General features: G+C 38.3%; 1 protein-coding gene across 2 annotated transcripts in view; it reads left to right on the forward strand.

Annotated features, from left to right (window-relative positions):
- Positions 1 to 17,357, forward strand: part of SORBS1 (sorbin and SH3 domain containing 1) — a 127,447-nt gene that overhangs the window by 54,140 nt on the left and 55,950 nt on the right. For both annotated transcript variants that reach the window (XM_053451284.1, XM_053451285.1), the window contains 4 exons: positions 3,680 to 3,769; positions 14,273 to 14,316; positions 14,868 to 14,936; positions 16,992 to 17,087. In XM_053451284.1, the coding sequence (XP_053307259.1) occupies positions 14,307 to 14,316; positions 14,868 to 14,936; positions 16,992 to 17,087 (175 nt within the window). In that variant the 5' untranslated portion in view covers positions 3,680 to 3,769; positions 14,273 to 14,306. The remainder of the gene's footprint in view (positions 1 to 3,679; positions 3,770 to 14,272; positions 14,317 to 14,867; positions 14,937 to 16,991; positions 17,088 to 17,357) is intronic.

Here is a 17,357-nt window from a genome sequence, read left to right on the forward strand (position 1 = left end):
TACTTGGTGGCCATCCGTTGTGGCTCCTGCATGAGACTCACAGTTGGCTGTGAATCTGGAAGAACATATGAACATGGAAGAAAGAAGTCTGAGAAGTCCCTTACCAAGGAATGGTGTAAGACGTGTCTACCTGCTATGCTTAGTACATTAGTAAATATGGCAAGTGTAAAATCATGGCCTAAATTTACATAACAGCCTAGCTTGATCACAAATTTGTCCGAGTTAGTGGTAAAGCATGCTTGGAACGAGTGGCATTTTGACACTTTAAAAAAAAAAAATGAAAAACCCACTGTAATTAGTCTATTTTTATAGTTTCGGTGCTGAGCACTCTTTGATGTACTCCTGTAAATCTTATCGGCCTAGTGATATACCGCAGTACTTTCCCTTGTTGAGGGATGGCCGCTCTCTCTGGATTTGCATTCTTATGCCATATTAGGCAATCTTATTAAACATTTCAGTAAATTGCTTCACGGACTTAACAAGAGCTGAAATCATTGTGTGAATGTCAGAGGATTTATGAACTCTGCTGATGGGCAAACAATTCACAGGGCAAGTGCCGTGAAATGACAGTTGTGTCCAAAACAAGCTGTATGTTTTTTTCCTTTTTTGTTTTAATAGTTTCCAGCTGCCTGCATTGTACCCGAGTTGTATATTTTATCTTTAAGGTAATTTCATAATTCATGAATGCATTGGATGACGTAAGTGGTAAAGACTCTAAGAACAAATGTATGAAAAGCCGAGTTAGAAAGAGGGTTCATTGCCTGTTTGAATAGCCTTGTTCTGATGACAAACTAATAAACGTTCTTGGCTGAGCAGTAGGTGAATACATTAGGGTTATGTCTGAAACCTAACCTTTCTTATAAGCAATGTTGTTACCATCACAACCAACGTATTTTTTGTTAGGAGGATTACATTGCATTTAAGACATTGTCCTCTAGGGTTGTCTACTACACCCCCAAGTGTTTGCATGGGAGGAGCCTTTCAATTAGATTAATTATGATAAAAAGGCACTGTATATTGTTATGTAAATAGAACTATGGTATTAAATGTGTGGTTGCAAGTTTAAGAGTTGGTACGATAGTTGTGTTTCATCTTCTTGACTTCACTATACGGTATGGAGGTAGAAGCGCAGTGATCTTCTGCTGCAGTAAGAGCTTGTCTAGCCCAGTGTAATGTATTGTTTAGTCGGTGAGATATTTTTAAAGTCTCCTTACACATTATTATGCATTATACAGGCATACCTGGGAACTTTCTGGCTCCGGCTAGCCAGAGACACCCTTGTGAGATGCGGATAGGAGATCCTACTGACATTGCGAACAGTCCTGCTGACCCCGGTGAGCAGTCCTGCAGACATCGCAGGACACGTGCTTTTTTTTAATGGGGAAGTGGGGAAGTGGGCTCCTGTGACCCGGAGTCTTCTACTGAAAGCCAGAGAGTTCAAAGAGATGAACTTGCTGGAGACACTTGCCAGTGTTTATGATGCATAGCATGAGGCCCATCGTGACAGTAGCAAAGTGAGGGAGTTAAAACCATCACTCTTGTTTTAATGAATTAACCCCAATGGGTTGTGCTGAGAATTCTATCCTACAGCATTAAAGGTACAGTGTAGTGTCCCATGTAGCCTTACCCACAAAGAATGCAGATCCAAGTACCTTGTAATATGCATTAATCAACCTGTTAAAATAATTTACTCACCTAAAGGAGAAGCTGCAACTTCAAAGTTACTGATTGACGGCACAAATCAGCAAGAGTGGTTTCAGTACATTTGCAGAAGATGCGTGTGTGCGTGTGTGTGTGTGCGTGTGCATGTGTGTGTGTGTGTCTGTGTGTGTAGAGAGAGAGAGGGGGTTGCAAGGGGAAAAACAATTATTTAAAGTAACCACTGAGTCATTACATGCGTTAAGCTGGATATGATGGCTGGAATGCATTATGTAAGTTCAATGCAGGCCTTAATGCCCTACCCCATTCACTTCAGATGATGATGATGTCATGTTTACCATTTTGTTTGGCTATGAGTCATCCCTGAGCTTCTCAACCATGAAAGCACCACACTTGGTTGTTCTCTGTTGACATCATGTGTTCTTTTTCTTTGGTAAAACCAATTTGACTGGAAATTGCCTCACCCAGAAAACAAACAGAACTCTTTTTTTTTTTCTTTCTACAGAAACAAGGCAAAATGTGTAGCATTTGTTATGTCTGCAAATGCACTTCAGATTGGTACTTCTTGAATATATTATAGGCCAATGTGTTCTAATAGTGCAGCAAAAATACATATTATAATATACACCGTTCAAAAGTTTCACAGGTGTACAGAGGCTCAGTGCTGTATTTACCTTTGGGGCTGCCCTAGGCCCAACCTAGGCCAGTACTCAGCCTTCTGTGTCCGGCCTCGCTGGCACAATAAAAGGTGCCGTGCTCCGACGCACTGTGTCGTAAAGGCACACATGGGGCTTGTGAATACTCATTCACGTATAGTTGTCACTGGAGCCTGACTGACATCAGGAAAAAGCAGACAAATTGGGTGAACCCCCAAGCGACGCGAGGAGGTTATCCTGCAATGTGCGCAAATATTTTGGAAAGAGATTTATCCTAAGTGTGGATAAAAGCCAAAGATTAAGTGGCATTAAAGGTTTTATAGATGCTGAATCAAGTGCTACTTGTCTGCTGCCAATTAAAGGGCCAATATTCGAAGACACAAAATATTCCAATTTAAATGATATATTTTATTATGGTGATTTAGAATTTCTACTTAAGGCCTTTCTACAAAGGTTATACTTTTATTCCTGGTGAATATTATGTGTATATGGCATATCTGTGTCTCCTCTCAACTATTATATTACTAGTCCTCCATTATAGCAACCAATTATTTTGTACCCTACATCTGAAATCCAGTGCCTTCTACCATCTAACGTCTTTTTCTTCTACCTTAGTCCATCTGAATGGCTTTTCCTTTTAGCTTAGTTTCTTCCTTAGTCAGGTTTAGGCCCAGGGCCCTGAAAGTGAAATCTGTTTCAAGATCTTAGAAAGCCCTCGATTGACAGCTACACTCCTTTTTGGCTCAGATGCTAATCTCTGAGAGTTGGAAGAATTATAGTCCCAGAAAGCTCTTGTCACGTTCAGATGCTTAAGGAAGCTGTCAGTCAATTTACCGTTAAATGCCAGAGTCCCAAGTTCAGCTGTCAGGTCCTCCCAAGCTGGAACTATGTTTACGTTACTAAATGACACAGATGCTTATTCTCAGTTTGCTATCAGATAGCACGTGCATGTATAGAAGTTTTTGGTGTTTTTACGTACTCTGCGTCAAGATTTTTACTCGCCTGATTCATTCCATGAACGTAATCAAGGAAATTGACCATATTCACAATTTCTTTGATTATTTTGTTTTTAGAAATCAGTTGTCGCTTTGTGTGCCCTGTTACATAAAAACGTCACTGAGAATGTAGGCTAGGTTTTTATGTGATCGTTGATTATTATTGAATCTTAGAAGAACTGTTTGTTTTTCTTCTGTTCATCAAAAACATCATCTGTATTTACATTGTCCTCTCTAACTTCTCAGTCCCATCCAATCCTAAAGTGTACTTCTTTTAAATGCCAATTATTGATGGTCCTGGATTAAAGCAGATGAAACTTGATAAAATAAAAATGTTCCCAAAATAATTTATTTTTCCATTGTTTTTAGGTATTCGTGATGTAATAAAAATAAACTTCATTCAAGAGCAACGTTTGATCTAAGGGCACCTGATTTGTTTCCACAGCATTGAGTGAAAAAGTGAGTATCATAGTTAAAAATTGTACTGTTAAGTGAATCGTCCGTGACTGGCCCTGGAGTGTGCGTACTGCTGTTATGTGCCATCAGAGGTGGCAATGTTTAATTTACTGCCATATAGAGTGGCCTCGTTAGCCTTTAAGACAATTATTTGTACATCCCACATACTGCATGGTTGCACTTTACATGCATACCTCTCAAGTGTCCCTCTTTAGGGGTGACAGTCACTCTTGTTGAGTGAATTACAGAAATGTGTTTACACGTGAATTACTTTGTAAACAGGCATTTATATGTAACAAAGGCACCTAAGAAGTCTTAATAAAGCCACCCCAGCAACAAATTGCCAGTGGTCAACTCCAAGTTAGGGAGACCTGCTTTTGGAGGTCCAGATCTCTTGTCTCCCACTTACAGAACCACCAGAAGATAGGATGGTGCAGGTGCTGAGCAGATGGCCACCTTTTATTCAGGGGGTCTTATGGAAATCTTCCTGCTGTTATAGATTAGTAGGATTTCTGGTGCTCTAATCCACCAAGTTAGAAACGACATAAAAAACAGAACTCAATGATTTAGAAGAACATGCACAAACTTCAGTATGAGCCATGCACGAATAAATGCAGTGAGTGTGCATCTTTTATGTTATAGATTTATTTTATATTATAAATGATGTTGTTTGGCTGCTCTATAGCACTATACATTATGTTTTAGACGCCTTGGCTTCTTTATTCTTCAGAAAACAACCATAATTTGCTTGCCAGTCTTGCTGCATACTCTTCTGCTTCTTAAAGGGTTAAGCCCAGTGACCGCATCTCTGTTGTCTTCCCACTTCTGTACGAGAATCGTCCAGTTGTGGCTATTTCAGTAATGTCAACAGAGGCAAGAACATATCTGGGAAGTGAGCCGAACTCATAAAGGATCATGTGGCAGACTCCTTTACTACAACATGGGGGCTGCTTGTCTGCATGCCACCTGCCAGACCTGACAGTTAGACGCTATATCATAAATAATACATGCTTTTAATTTCACAAGCTGTGTATAGTCGGTGAGGTCATTTTTGTTGGGGAGGAATGGAGGATAGAGGCATGTATTAAATGTACTAAGCAGCCCAATGGATTATTTTTTACACAGTGTACCCTGGAAGTAATGAATAAAGGTTTTTTTTTTTAATTTAAAAAAACAAAACAATTATTTATACATTATGATAGACCTATCTAAGCACATTCTTCTCGATAAGCATACTGAGCGTTTATCATACTGCCTTCCGGACAGACCTTCCGGAGCACTTCCGCAAAAGGCAGATTTGATGAATGAGAGGCTGTCTGCTTGGCGCTACCTTTTTGAGGATGGACTCCAAGAAGCCACAATAATGCAGACAGATTCATGGAGGAAAAGAGGTACAGAAATGCTTCTCTTTCTCCTCGAATCAGTCTCCAATCAGGGGAGAGGATTTGCCTGGAGGCTGCGCTCTTTTGGGGAAGTGCTCTCTCTGAGCACTTCTTCAAAAGAGCGCTGCCTGGTTCTCGCAGATGCTGACATTTCGTTGTCCAAAAACAAATGTAACATAAACAAAACAAAAAAACTTGTCCGAATAGTTTTTGGTTCATTTGCATAAGTTTATTTTTCCAGGGTATAACGCCTAAAACCGGACTAAGAATAAAAACGAGTAGGAACAAGTAATTAGAGAGAGTTAGAGAAATGATACACTTGCTGGCACTCTTGCTGGTTTAATGGAGAGTTTTATAATTCACATACTGAACCCACCAAAGAAAATGAGAAAGGGTGGCTACTGCAAAGGAAATTTATAAGTTATCACAAAAGCGGTTTACATTTTACAAGCTTTTTATGTCTGGTCCCTTAGATTGTAAACTCAAGAGCGGGGCCCTCATAAGCACACAATTCCTGCCAGGAACTTATATATCTGCCATAGATAGCGAGCTCACGGGCAGGGTTCTTATATCCCGATGTGTCTGTATGTAGTAATGTATATTTGTTAAGTACTGTATGTGTTAACGGTCACAATTAAATGTAACAAATTAAAGCTAATATTATTTATTAATAATAATGTAATTATGTTCCTTTATAGAAACAATGTTTACATTTTGGCATGCACTTTGACATTTTAGTCCTCCATTACAGAAACCTGATGTAATTTGAAACTGTATACTGATGGTTTTCTAGACTGTACAAGTGAGCAAGCATTGCCCTGTGATTCTTTCCAGTGCTAATTATTCTGCTGTCAACAAGTGTTCATTCTCTCAGGGCCACAACACGTTTCTGTGTTCTTCAAATGGTTAAATGAGCACTAAATCTAGATTAAGTCAATAAAACAAACACTTTCAATTTTGTGGAGCCCCTACAGACATGGTAGTTCTTAAACCAAATCGGTGTAAGTATGACTTTTCGGCTGGAAGTATGACTTTTCGGCTAACGCAGGTGAGGTAATAGTAAGCATAAACCCAGGTATCACTTATGCATAATCTGCCTTGTCCAAGCCACTGGTTATACTAGTTTTCCTGCCCACAACATATTGCAAATAAAATAAAATATAACCTTTATGAAACTTATTTAAAATATATTGAAGGGTTATACTAGGAAAATAATATTAAAAAAAAAAAGTTTAATCCCTTTCAGTTAAATAGGGAGAGAAGAGCCATTAAATGTGTGACATCATGCCCACCATGTTGTTAACTGTAGTCTGTTGCTGTGATGTAATTCAGGTCAGTTAATTTCTTTGATTAATGATTTATTTATTTTTTAGATTTTTTTTCTCCAGCTTTCCGTCAGGTATCTTGGGCGACTGCACATCTGTCTGCCAGAGGCTTCTCTGTTTTTAAAGACTTTAAGAGAGAGGTCTGAAACTGAGACAAATGAACGGTTCTAGGGGAACAAAGACATAGCCCTATCAGTCTTTTGGTAGCATCATTTGGTTTTAGTTGAATGTACCATACTTCTCGAAAAATTTAACTTATCGGCAAAAGTTTTCAAAATGCAGAGTGGAATAGTTCATTACAAATTAAACATAATTTTATTCCACTGGGCAAATGCAGTATATATAAAAGTATTATGTACAGCTTATTCCATAAAGGAGGCAACTGCCTCCAAGTAGACAGGCTCCAACAATGATTATGAACAAGAATGGGCTACCAGAATCCAGCTCGTAACATCACTGCTTCACACATGTTCTCAATTTCAATACTACACCGCATATTTGATTTATTCCAATAACTTCATCTTTTATATATTTAATACTAAAAGGACATACATATTTAACTCTTCAACATAAGGTGTTTACAATATGATTGCAAGTGTATGCATTATGAAGCAGCCTCTCTTAATTTCCGTGTCCGTACCCCACTTGTCAAACTATAAAGAGATTTGTTAGATTTGAGAAACAAAAGTTTGGAATGCTTAAGTAACTTAAACGCATAAAAAATAAGATGATGAATAAATCAAATAAAAAAATTACACCCTAAAATATCCTTTATTATCTAAATATACTGTTACCAATTGGTTCCACTCATGAAAATAGTTTTTTTTTTTCCCTGCGGCACCAGTTTTAAACCAAAACATATTTAATGTTGAATCTTAATATTATGGTATATTTAGTAGCCGCTGTACTTGATACACGTGCTCTGTGTTTCCAAAATATGTACAAAGTTAAGTTTTAATCTTGCTGGGATTACTTAAAAGAAACCACAAATATTACAGAGTTGTGTTAATGTCTTAGCTTGGTATTCATAGTATTTTCCTTTAAAGCCGGACATCTATGATCACCTTTACTGGAGTTATTTAGTTATGTGCCCTGGTTATTTAACTTCATTAGAGTGTTTGAAATTGTGCAGCTGAGCAAACATGTCATTTCCCGTAAAATGTGCGTTATAGTATATATATTATACTATATAACAACTCTGATCCACGTGTGTGCAGCATTCTGCCGCGTACCGGAACAGAGGTTACATTGTATCTAGTAGAATATACAATTTGTGGCATTAGATTTAAGCATTTTGGGTGATTGCGAAGTCTGGGTGTGATGGCATTTGCATTTCCCGCACCCTGACGGGCTCTGCTGCTTCTCTGTAGTCCAGAATTGGCAAGCAGTGTAGCTGTTTTGCCAGCTCACCCCAAAAACTAGCTAAGATATAATAAAAGAGGGTGCACAAGGAGAGGGAGTTTATTGGAAAAAGTCACAGTAATGTATAAAGTCAAGTGCAGCGTCTTCTACCCTTTTTTATTTTCCCATAAATTTTGGCTACACTATAGTCGTGTGCTAGCTATTTAGTTGAAGCTTTCTATTTCACCCAACGCGTTTTTCCTAATATCTAAATGTGCTACATTGTAATGAGATACTTTTTTATACATGCATTGTGTTTGCCAGGTGTTTTTATTTTTAATATACTGAGCTTGTGGCATTTATTTCTGGATCCATAAAAGAGTGCATGGGTCTGCCCCAGCATTGATCATAACCTCAATTTATTATATAAGGACCATGTGTGTTGCCTTACCGATCAAGTATGCTTGCTTGGGAGGGACAGTGTATCTTTGGGACCCAAATCCCTCTATTGCCCTGGCTTCTACTGCTGGCCCTCTGAGAGTGTTTGCTGGCTTAGAGCAATATATATATATATATATATATATATATATATATATAGTTATAATGCTAAGTGACATAATTAAATTCAGGCCTGTGTCTGGATACATTTCTTGAATTAAAGACGCTTGGAAACTCAGCAAGTTTCAAAATTATTACATAGCTTGGCCATCCACACTTCATTTATAATACAGGGTGATTGATTATCGTGGCCCACGCCATGTGCCCTAGAGAGTATTTTGCGCTGCCCTGTGGATATGTGCCTTCTGAAGCGATTAGTGGAATCACTGCAGAATATATATTACAGAAGAAATATATCCTGTAACAGAAGTAATAACTACATATTTGACTAGGTTGGTTAATGTATACTATATTATCTAATCTTTCAGTGACTGTACAATGAATTAAAGAAGAATCTGAATAGCTGCGTATCATATTTTGTATGAGTTTACCTTAAAACATTATATTCCGGCACTTCCATAAATCCAAACTATTTCAATAACATCTTGTTCACAAATCCCACTTGATCTGACTTAATGGGTCTCTAATCTCATTGCCTATGGTGCTAGAGTTATTTATACTTGCAGCGTGGCATATGGCTCTGTGACATCTGAATGTGCTCGTCTTTATCTCTCGGGGTAGAGCTGTCATAAGCTTGTTTACAAATTCAAGACATGCAATTCTCTTAAGGAACCGACACCACCTACTGTAGACGTTACCATGAACTCTTTCTTCCTCAATAATGATATTTAAATACCTTCTCAGACTATAAATGCATACTGACTGTCTGTTAGAGTGATCTACTGTATCTACAACCATAAACGTTCCATGAATTTATATATACATGTACTGTATGTATGTCTATATACATATTGAGCTTTACAGTATATGGGTATACCTTTATTATTGGAGTAAAATTAGTTTTTCTTATCAACCTCTTTTTAGTCTGAAGCAATGCTCTGGAGGTTGAGCGTTGAGGTTGATGAACATTTGTTGGTGAGGAACATTTCATCCATCTTAATCCATTTGCAGCTGTGGCTAGTATGGCGGCACCACAGGCCCTGTACCGGAAAAACTGCATTCTCCTTTAGCGCAGAAAGGTCTGATACACGCAGAATGATTGAGTATCATTTCCGCATCCATTTACAGATTGCTACACTGGTATCCTAATAATAGATATCCCTACACATTATATGTGATCCAGATGGACCCCAAGGTTGTTTGTTCATATTTGTACAAATGGCACATAGTCCACTGTATTCTGCATGGAGTGTTGGAAAAACATTAGATTTCTTCTTTTCAGTTATTTCTTTTCATTTTTAATGGTGATCTGAAGTGTGTTCATTCTGTTAGACCTGTGTGTTGTAAGCATGAATGGAGCAGTCGTGTGCTTTATCAACGGTAAAGCATTCCATGGCAGCCGAAGGTCCTTTAAACCCAGATTGTGATTATGGTATAAATCGAACCTATCGATTATGTGAATCTAGAGTCTAGGTGATATTGATGAAGGGTACGTCAAAGGGGTTTATTCACAAAGCTTGAATTAAGGTGAATCATTTTCTCCTGCAAGGAGGGCTGTGTTGGCCTTCCATAGTGTGTAGATGACACAGTAAGTGAAACATTTCAACTCGCATCATCTCAAGAAAAAAACTCTTAAAACTAAAAAAAACAAGTAATAGTGTAGTTTGAAGGTTATATCTACTCGATCTCGATCAGCCATTACTCATTCAAAGTGAAACCAGAAACTGAGGGCCAAAGTTTAGGTGAAGGGGCCACATGTTTTGCATGCTTTATGTAAGTTTGCTGCTTTGTGTCACTTTACAGGGTCAGAAAGGCGCCCTTGTGATTAGTAACACCGCATATCCACAAACTGCAGGGGGTATAGGATATGTGGAGAAGCTTAAAGGCGCTGTTAATCGTACAATGCTGAATTTAACATTTTTATAATTGAAGTCAGCGTTAGAAATATAATTCCTGGTATTGTTGAATGCACATGTAAGGTGCCAAGAACCACACTGCGTGATTTAGCAACCAATTAAGACTATTTAGGAATATTTCATATTCTAGACTTTCTCGAATTAGACACATAACCAAGTATTCTGCATTATATGTCAACGGTGTGGCTTTTTACCTGCATATGGCTAATAATGCTAGTATTCTTTCAAGACTATAGTATAATTCGAGGTGTCCAGTCTTGATTACTGGTGTACAGACATGTATACTATCAGTGGTGTCAGTGTCCGTTCTATTTGGAATCTGTCCATTGAAACATAACCTTTGTGTGTTGATCCCCTTCTCACTGATGAAAATATTCCTTTGATGCTGTCGAGTGGGCATTTTTCCCCTGTTTACTTTGTTATGTGTAGCCAGTATCTTTCTTGCTGACAGTTTCCATGTTGGAAATAAGGGGTGAATCGGCTACATTAGACAGCTTGTTGCCCCTAGACATCTCAGATATGTTTTATTCTGGTTGATGTCCAAGTCATAGAATGTCAGGCCGCTGAAAGAAATAGCTGATCGTGACTGAATGACATCACTAAGAAACCCAGCTAATTTAAGCACAGAGGAGGGTGGGGATCGACAAGGATCTTAAATCAACGGAATTGAGAGGCTTTTCTCAACACCCAGGTCATTTGTGAACATCAAGCTTTCTCTTTAATCTCTCTCTAAATAAATTGAAAGATGCATGAAAAACCAATAGCGGAAAGGGATAGCGACAGGTAAGAGAATTCTATTTCAGTTCCGCAATTCACCACCTTGCAAACATATTTTATATTTCTCTTTTTGTTTACATTCTTTTCAGGTTTCTGTATTTAATTTGTTACAAGGCAGGGCATTGCTAGGTTCCAGAAAAAACAGGGTTAATACCCAATCGTTAATGAGCTCAATTTTTACCCTTTGGCAATTTACATGCATGTACAACCATACTTGTTGGATAAGTAAACTAACTGGAGTGGTGACAATTAGGAAAATTATTTTGTGACCTTTAGTTTTACTGTTTTGTTTGGCATTTATAGGGAATTTGCTAATCATATCATAAACTGCATATATAACTACTTATGAGTATTTCCATTAATCATTCATTTTTATTAGTAGAAGGATTATATTTACAAAAAAGCTGTACTTTTTTCTTAATCATTGTTTTCATATTATTATTTTGATACTTAATTTTAATTTTATCTGTAAACTCAATGGAAATTATTATAAGACCAAATATATAGTGACACCGGATTATTATGCTTTATTTTACATTCAATATTATTGAAAAACAGCCTGCTATACATTATTATATTATATATAGTCCCTGGAGATGCCCAGCACTTGCTTCTTCAATTAAAAAATGTTTCTGGGCTCTTAATGTTTTTGTTTTTTTAAGTTAAGCTGCACTTGGACTCTGGTGTTGGCCTACCGCTCGTGGCGCCTCTTCCTGTATCGCGCACCGTTGCTCATAGTACAGACGGGTCATGTGACGGCGTAATACGAGCAGCATGGTATGATACAGGAAGGGAGCCATGTACCAAATTAATATGATATGGTATCTGCCAAGAATGGGCAGTGATGTCAGTTGTTGAAGAAACATTATTATGAAAATGCTATACATAACAGAAAATGTGTTGTCTTGGTTTTGTCATGCTCTAGGTGATAATTGAGCCTAATTAGGGTTAGCAGAGTGGGCTGCCCTATAACAAATTATTTAAACTTTTTTAAATACCAATTACATTTTGTCACAAAAGAAAGGGAATCAGAACGTGCTATACAATGTTCCACTGCAGTACATTGCTCAGGGATAGCATGCCTGCGCTGCATTGACTTTTTTATGTCTTAACATCATGCCATTTGAACAGATTAATGAAATTTAACGCCTACAACAATGTGCATATTAGCGGGAAGCTAAAGTTTCCCCCCAGATAACTTTTATTCGTGAGTGTTTTGCCTGTAAAGCAATAATCCCCCATAGTTAGTGTATTAAATGGAATAAAGCTTTTGTGCTTATATAGTACCAATTTAATGCTTGAAACGGGTTTAACAGGTTTAATGAGAAGGAAAGAAACATATGACACACAACTTTTTTTTAAAATGATTTATCCTTTTAACAAACAGTTACAAAGCTGAACAGATTATAGGGCATTTGATGTGACATCAAGATGTTCACAATTATTTCTGTAGCAGTAGTTTAATGAAGTAAAACATGTACACCATACAAGCTTAACATTTGAGTAATTTTGCAAGATAAATACAGTGACATAATAACATAATAAGAATAAATAACATCATAGGAAATATCTGGTTTCTGCAGTAGGGGGGTAAAAGATTAATTTTGCATACACATTGAATTTGCATTTACTGTACTATCATACTGACACTAGTTCATTTGGCAAGGTAATGGAACGATGAAACCACATTGGCAATTTGTTACTAGGTTCTGAAACCAGATGCAAAGTGCTTTCAAACATATGTGACTACATGGACTGGGTTAGACAGAACAGTTGTCAAAAGAGAATGCAAGACATCAGGGCTGTTTATTGACGCCGTGTGACACCATTGCTGGGTCGCAGTAACCCTTCACTAGAGTTGGGAGATTAGAAGAAGGTGATTGTATCATGTGCAGTTTAGGGAATCCTAATGCATTGGGTTTTATGGGGTGTTTGTTAACGTTGTGATCTTCTGGTTATACACTACACCATAATCATTTGCCACTCTGCCCCCCTGATATGCCTTATACCCCCTATATGCCACTCTGCCCCCACCAGACGTACCAGTACATCCCAAGACTGGTCCCCCCTGCTTCAGACTCCCTGGTGGGGGCAGCCGGTGAACGTCTGCGCAACCTCTGCTGCTACCCAGCACTTCCGGGCTTCTATGACTGAGCAACGGAAGGTCATGTCACGCCAGCCCTCCGTCATAGAATCCTCGGCGGAAGTGCCGGGCAGCAGCGGAGGGTGTCTGCGTGCATCGCGCTGACATTCACCGGCTGCCGGAGAGGATGATCCAGGTCCCCTGCAGATCTGGATCTTAGTCTTATAGTCAGACCTCTGTTTGAAGTCAGATTATAAAACGACCTTGAATATAAGACGAGGGGTATTTCTCAGAGCATTTGCTCTTATATTCGAGCAGATACGGTGCTTTGGCTGCTCTGAGTGGGTGCAGCATCAGAGTTTCTGTTTGCATGTACAAAGAATACCTTTCTAATATAAAACAAAACACCTCTGCTGTGCAAAAGACTTTTTCAAAAATGTATTTTAGTGAAGTACTATGATATTGCTCTGGTTAAAGGTATTGTTTAGACAGTGTAATTAAGTACACTTTAAAATATAACATTTATATTATGACTGCTTGCTGTACAAAACAATACTACAACTAAAACAAAGGTAAAATCACTCTCATTCTAAATTATTATTTCCACCCCCATCACCTAATCTGGTACCTCCTAATAGCAGGGTATGCTCCTGTAATCACAGGATCTTGATCCATAAGTCAGTTGCTTTTATTTATTAAAAGAATCCCATAATTACCGATACTCTATTGATACAAGTGATTGGCTGCCACCTTCATGTTTAATGTTATTTTATACCGCAAACTGTGTTTTGCTAAATTTAGATGAGATTCCCTTAAATAGCAAACTGAAAATATCGGTGCATAATTTTACATTTTATTCTCTAACCCACGCTTTGTGTCTCCTCTGTAAACAACCGGGGTATTTCTGTATGACTTCATCTCCCTTGATATTGAATAAGCAGGGATAGAATTTTATGAGTCAAAGCCGGAGGAGTGAAGGACACCATACATGGGAATGTGTGCGGAATGAGGCCCGGGATGTTCTGCTACTAGATGTTTTACATAGCTCCTGACTGAATAGTGACAAAAACCAACATCATGTACAGTACTAGTTAAACCTTTTCTTTATTTTTTTTTGTTAACAGAAACCAAAGCAAGAAAAACTCTAACACATACAAGATGAGTTCTGGTAAGCAAAAACACAAAAAAAACTGTATACATACAAATGTACGTGAATGCATGCACTTCAGGTAACTGTTTGAGTTCATCTGGTCCATGATTTTCCATGCATAGGTTTTGGGGTAGCCAACAGATAGGAAGGTAGCTGTTTTAGGACTACAACTGTCAATCATAGTCCACAATTATTATAGTCTTTTGGCTACCCACGATACTAGTCACCATTTTCACCCTTAAATAGAGATATACTCATATGTTAAAATAAAATACATATTTTTAGTTCTTTGAATGCATGGAAATCTGTGCAATACGGGTTTTTTTTGTTTTGTTTTTTTTTGCTACTGGAATTAACAAATGAGACGTCTGTATCATTTTCTTCCTCATTATTATTGATGACTGATCTGCAGACCCCCATTCTGCTACATATTATTGTTAGCAGGTACTAAAATATACTTTTTGTTATTGCACGGTACATTCCTTTAATGGTTTGCACTTCAGCGAAAAATATTTTCAATGTGTGTTGAGGATGAAATATTTTTAATGCTGCTTTTCTTGTTGTTTCAGAAAATGAAGTTAGCCTATCCAACAACGTTGTGAATGGGATAACCCCAACATGCAACATGCAAGATAAAGGTATGCTTGTTTTATGCTTACTTAGTTGCCTTTAACCTTTTAATCTTCTATCATAGTTAAAGCACTAAGGTCCATGATGTTATTCACTGTTGTTATTCACTGCAGTCCTGTGTTTGGTTTCAAGGGATTTGCACAGCTTTGCAAAAGCAGATCTAAACCAGCTTCATACGTTTCATGCTTTGTGGTCTCCAACCTTGGATCTGCATTAAATATTATCATGATACAGCCTAACACTAGCAAAAAAACCTAAAACTTTGTCTTGGTGGTTGAAATGACCTCTGCATTCTGCTTGACAAGAAGACGCATCCCGAGGCGCAAGCGTAAGAATCGTGCTTTCTGGTATACTAATGCTTTCATTTAATTCTGCTGTCTACGACACCCTGGCGTAATTTTTAAATAACGCGTTTCATGTATTGAGTTCTAAGCAGATGTTGTAAACCTGAATCTAAGAAACAGTGATGTGCAAACATACCGTATTGGCTCGATTATAGGCCGCACCCCTAACGTTTGGTGCTATTTTAAAGAAAAATATATATTTTTAGAGAAAAAATACACGAGTGGAATGGTAAAGCAATATTTTATCATTTTTGGTATCTATTATGCAGTTAGTCAGCATAGGTTATATACAAACAGAAATTTGGAAAGCTAATAGCCATTAATTCATAATGCACCTTACTTATAGATATTCCCCTCTGCTCCCAAGATATGCCACTCTGTCCTGCAGAAATGCTTTATAACCCCTGATATGCCACTCTACGCGATGCGCGTAGACAACCTCTGCTGCTTCTCGCCACTTCCGCCGGGGCTTTTATGCTGACGCTCAGTCAAAGAAGCCCCGGCGGAAGTCCCCGCAGCAGCAGAGGTTATCTGCGCGTATCGCGTCATAGAAGCCCCGGCGGAAGGGCCGGCAGCAGCTGGGGTTGTCTGCATCACGCAGAAGCCCACCAGCTGCCAAAGAGGATGATCCAGGTCCCCTGCAGCGCTGCGATAAATGATAAAGAAAAGAAACACCTGCCCAGCATGTCCCCGGCGTCGGGCATGTGAATTGCGCATCCCTGCGCTAAACCCTGATTAGAGGTCACACCCCCACTTTAAAGACCTAAAGTGGGGGGGGTGCGGCCTATAATCGGGCCAATACGGTATATTCTCCTTACTAAGCCAATATATATTGAGCAGCAAGGCTAGCATGTGAAATATTTTGTGATGAGCATTTTTAAATACGTGATCTGTATTCATATCGATATTGACGGTTTAAGGGGAGCGGCTTTCCCAAAGATGGTGCTGATCAGGTAGCTCTGAGCATTTTGCCTCATATTCCCTCTAACCTGAGACATCTGGCTGACATAAAGGAGGGAGATGGTATTACAATGTTCAAAATGTCTCCAGGCTCCCTGTCACGCAATACCATTTACGCGTGTTCTTTGAAGAAGGTAAAACATATAAAAAGTCCAGAGTAAGAAATTCCAAGATATGCATATAGTTCTCCTGCCATACATGTGGTGTTGTATGATGTATGTTCTTGTGTCTACCACGGTGCCTATTACAATGTTAAGGTTTGTTTTACTCATTAACTGTTTCTAGCCAGTCGAAAATAGATGAAATGGGTAGAGAACATTATAATTTTTATAGGAAATGGGTGGGACTGGATGGGATTTTTCTGGCGGTGATTGTGTGGAGTTGAGCCTTACTCCTTTCGCATTTTTGGGGTAAATCTCATCCTTTGCAGCTCCAGGTCCAAGGTGGACTAGTTCAACCAAGCAGAGAATTGTTTGGGGAAAATGAAAACTATTCATTGAATAAACCAGTTCTGTTTCTATATAATAAATATTGTGGAGCAAAAATGCATTTGCTATAGACTTGGAAGTCATAATATTGTAACTAAATTGTATAGCCCGCTTATGCTATCAAACTCAACATAAACTAAATGTGTCACAGCCAAGATCTGTTGCTAACCCATCATTCCACGGTCAAGTATTCCGATTCTGTTAGGTGTTTGACTGTATATTTTGGAATGTGTGTGTTCTGTATACACTTTCTATCCTTTTCTGTTTACAGCAAACCAATCTACTTTAAGTGTACGCTCGGTTTCTGCTGTACAAATTATTCCCGTGAAGACGGTGAACAACTTTCCTGATCTTGTGCCAGTTCCAGGTACCCTATGGAACCAAATGAAGGAATGCGTTTTCTCCATTTTTGCTTGGCTCTTTCACATGTTAAGCACATCAAATGATTTGTTTGAATGCTTGTGTTCTCTTATTTGTAAATGATTACTTATGCTCCACTGCAGGAAGCAATATGAAATCGCATTCTTATTTAAGTTTGTGAACAGCTGCTTACGTTGCGCCTGCTGCATATCTGGCTGGTATTTCTGTAACCCCATTTCATAAATTAAAATGCAATTGTTTTATAATTTTCATTTGG

This window comes from Spea bombifrons, chromosome 11, assembly GCF_027358695.1.
Source record: "Spea bombifrons isolate aSpeBom1 chromosome 11, aSpeBom1.2.pri, whole genome shotgun sequence".
Classification (NCBI taxonomy): Eukaryota; Metazoa; Chordata; class Amphibia; order Anura; family Pelobatidae; genus Spea; species Spea bombifrons.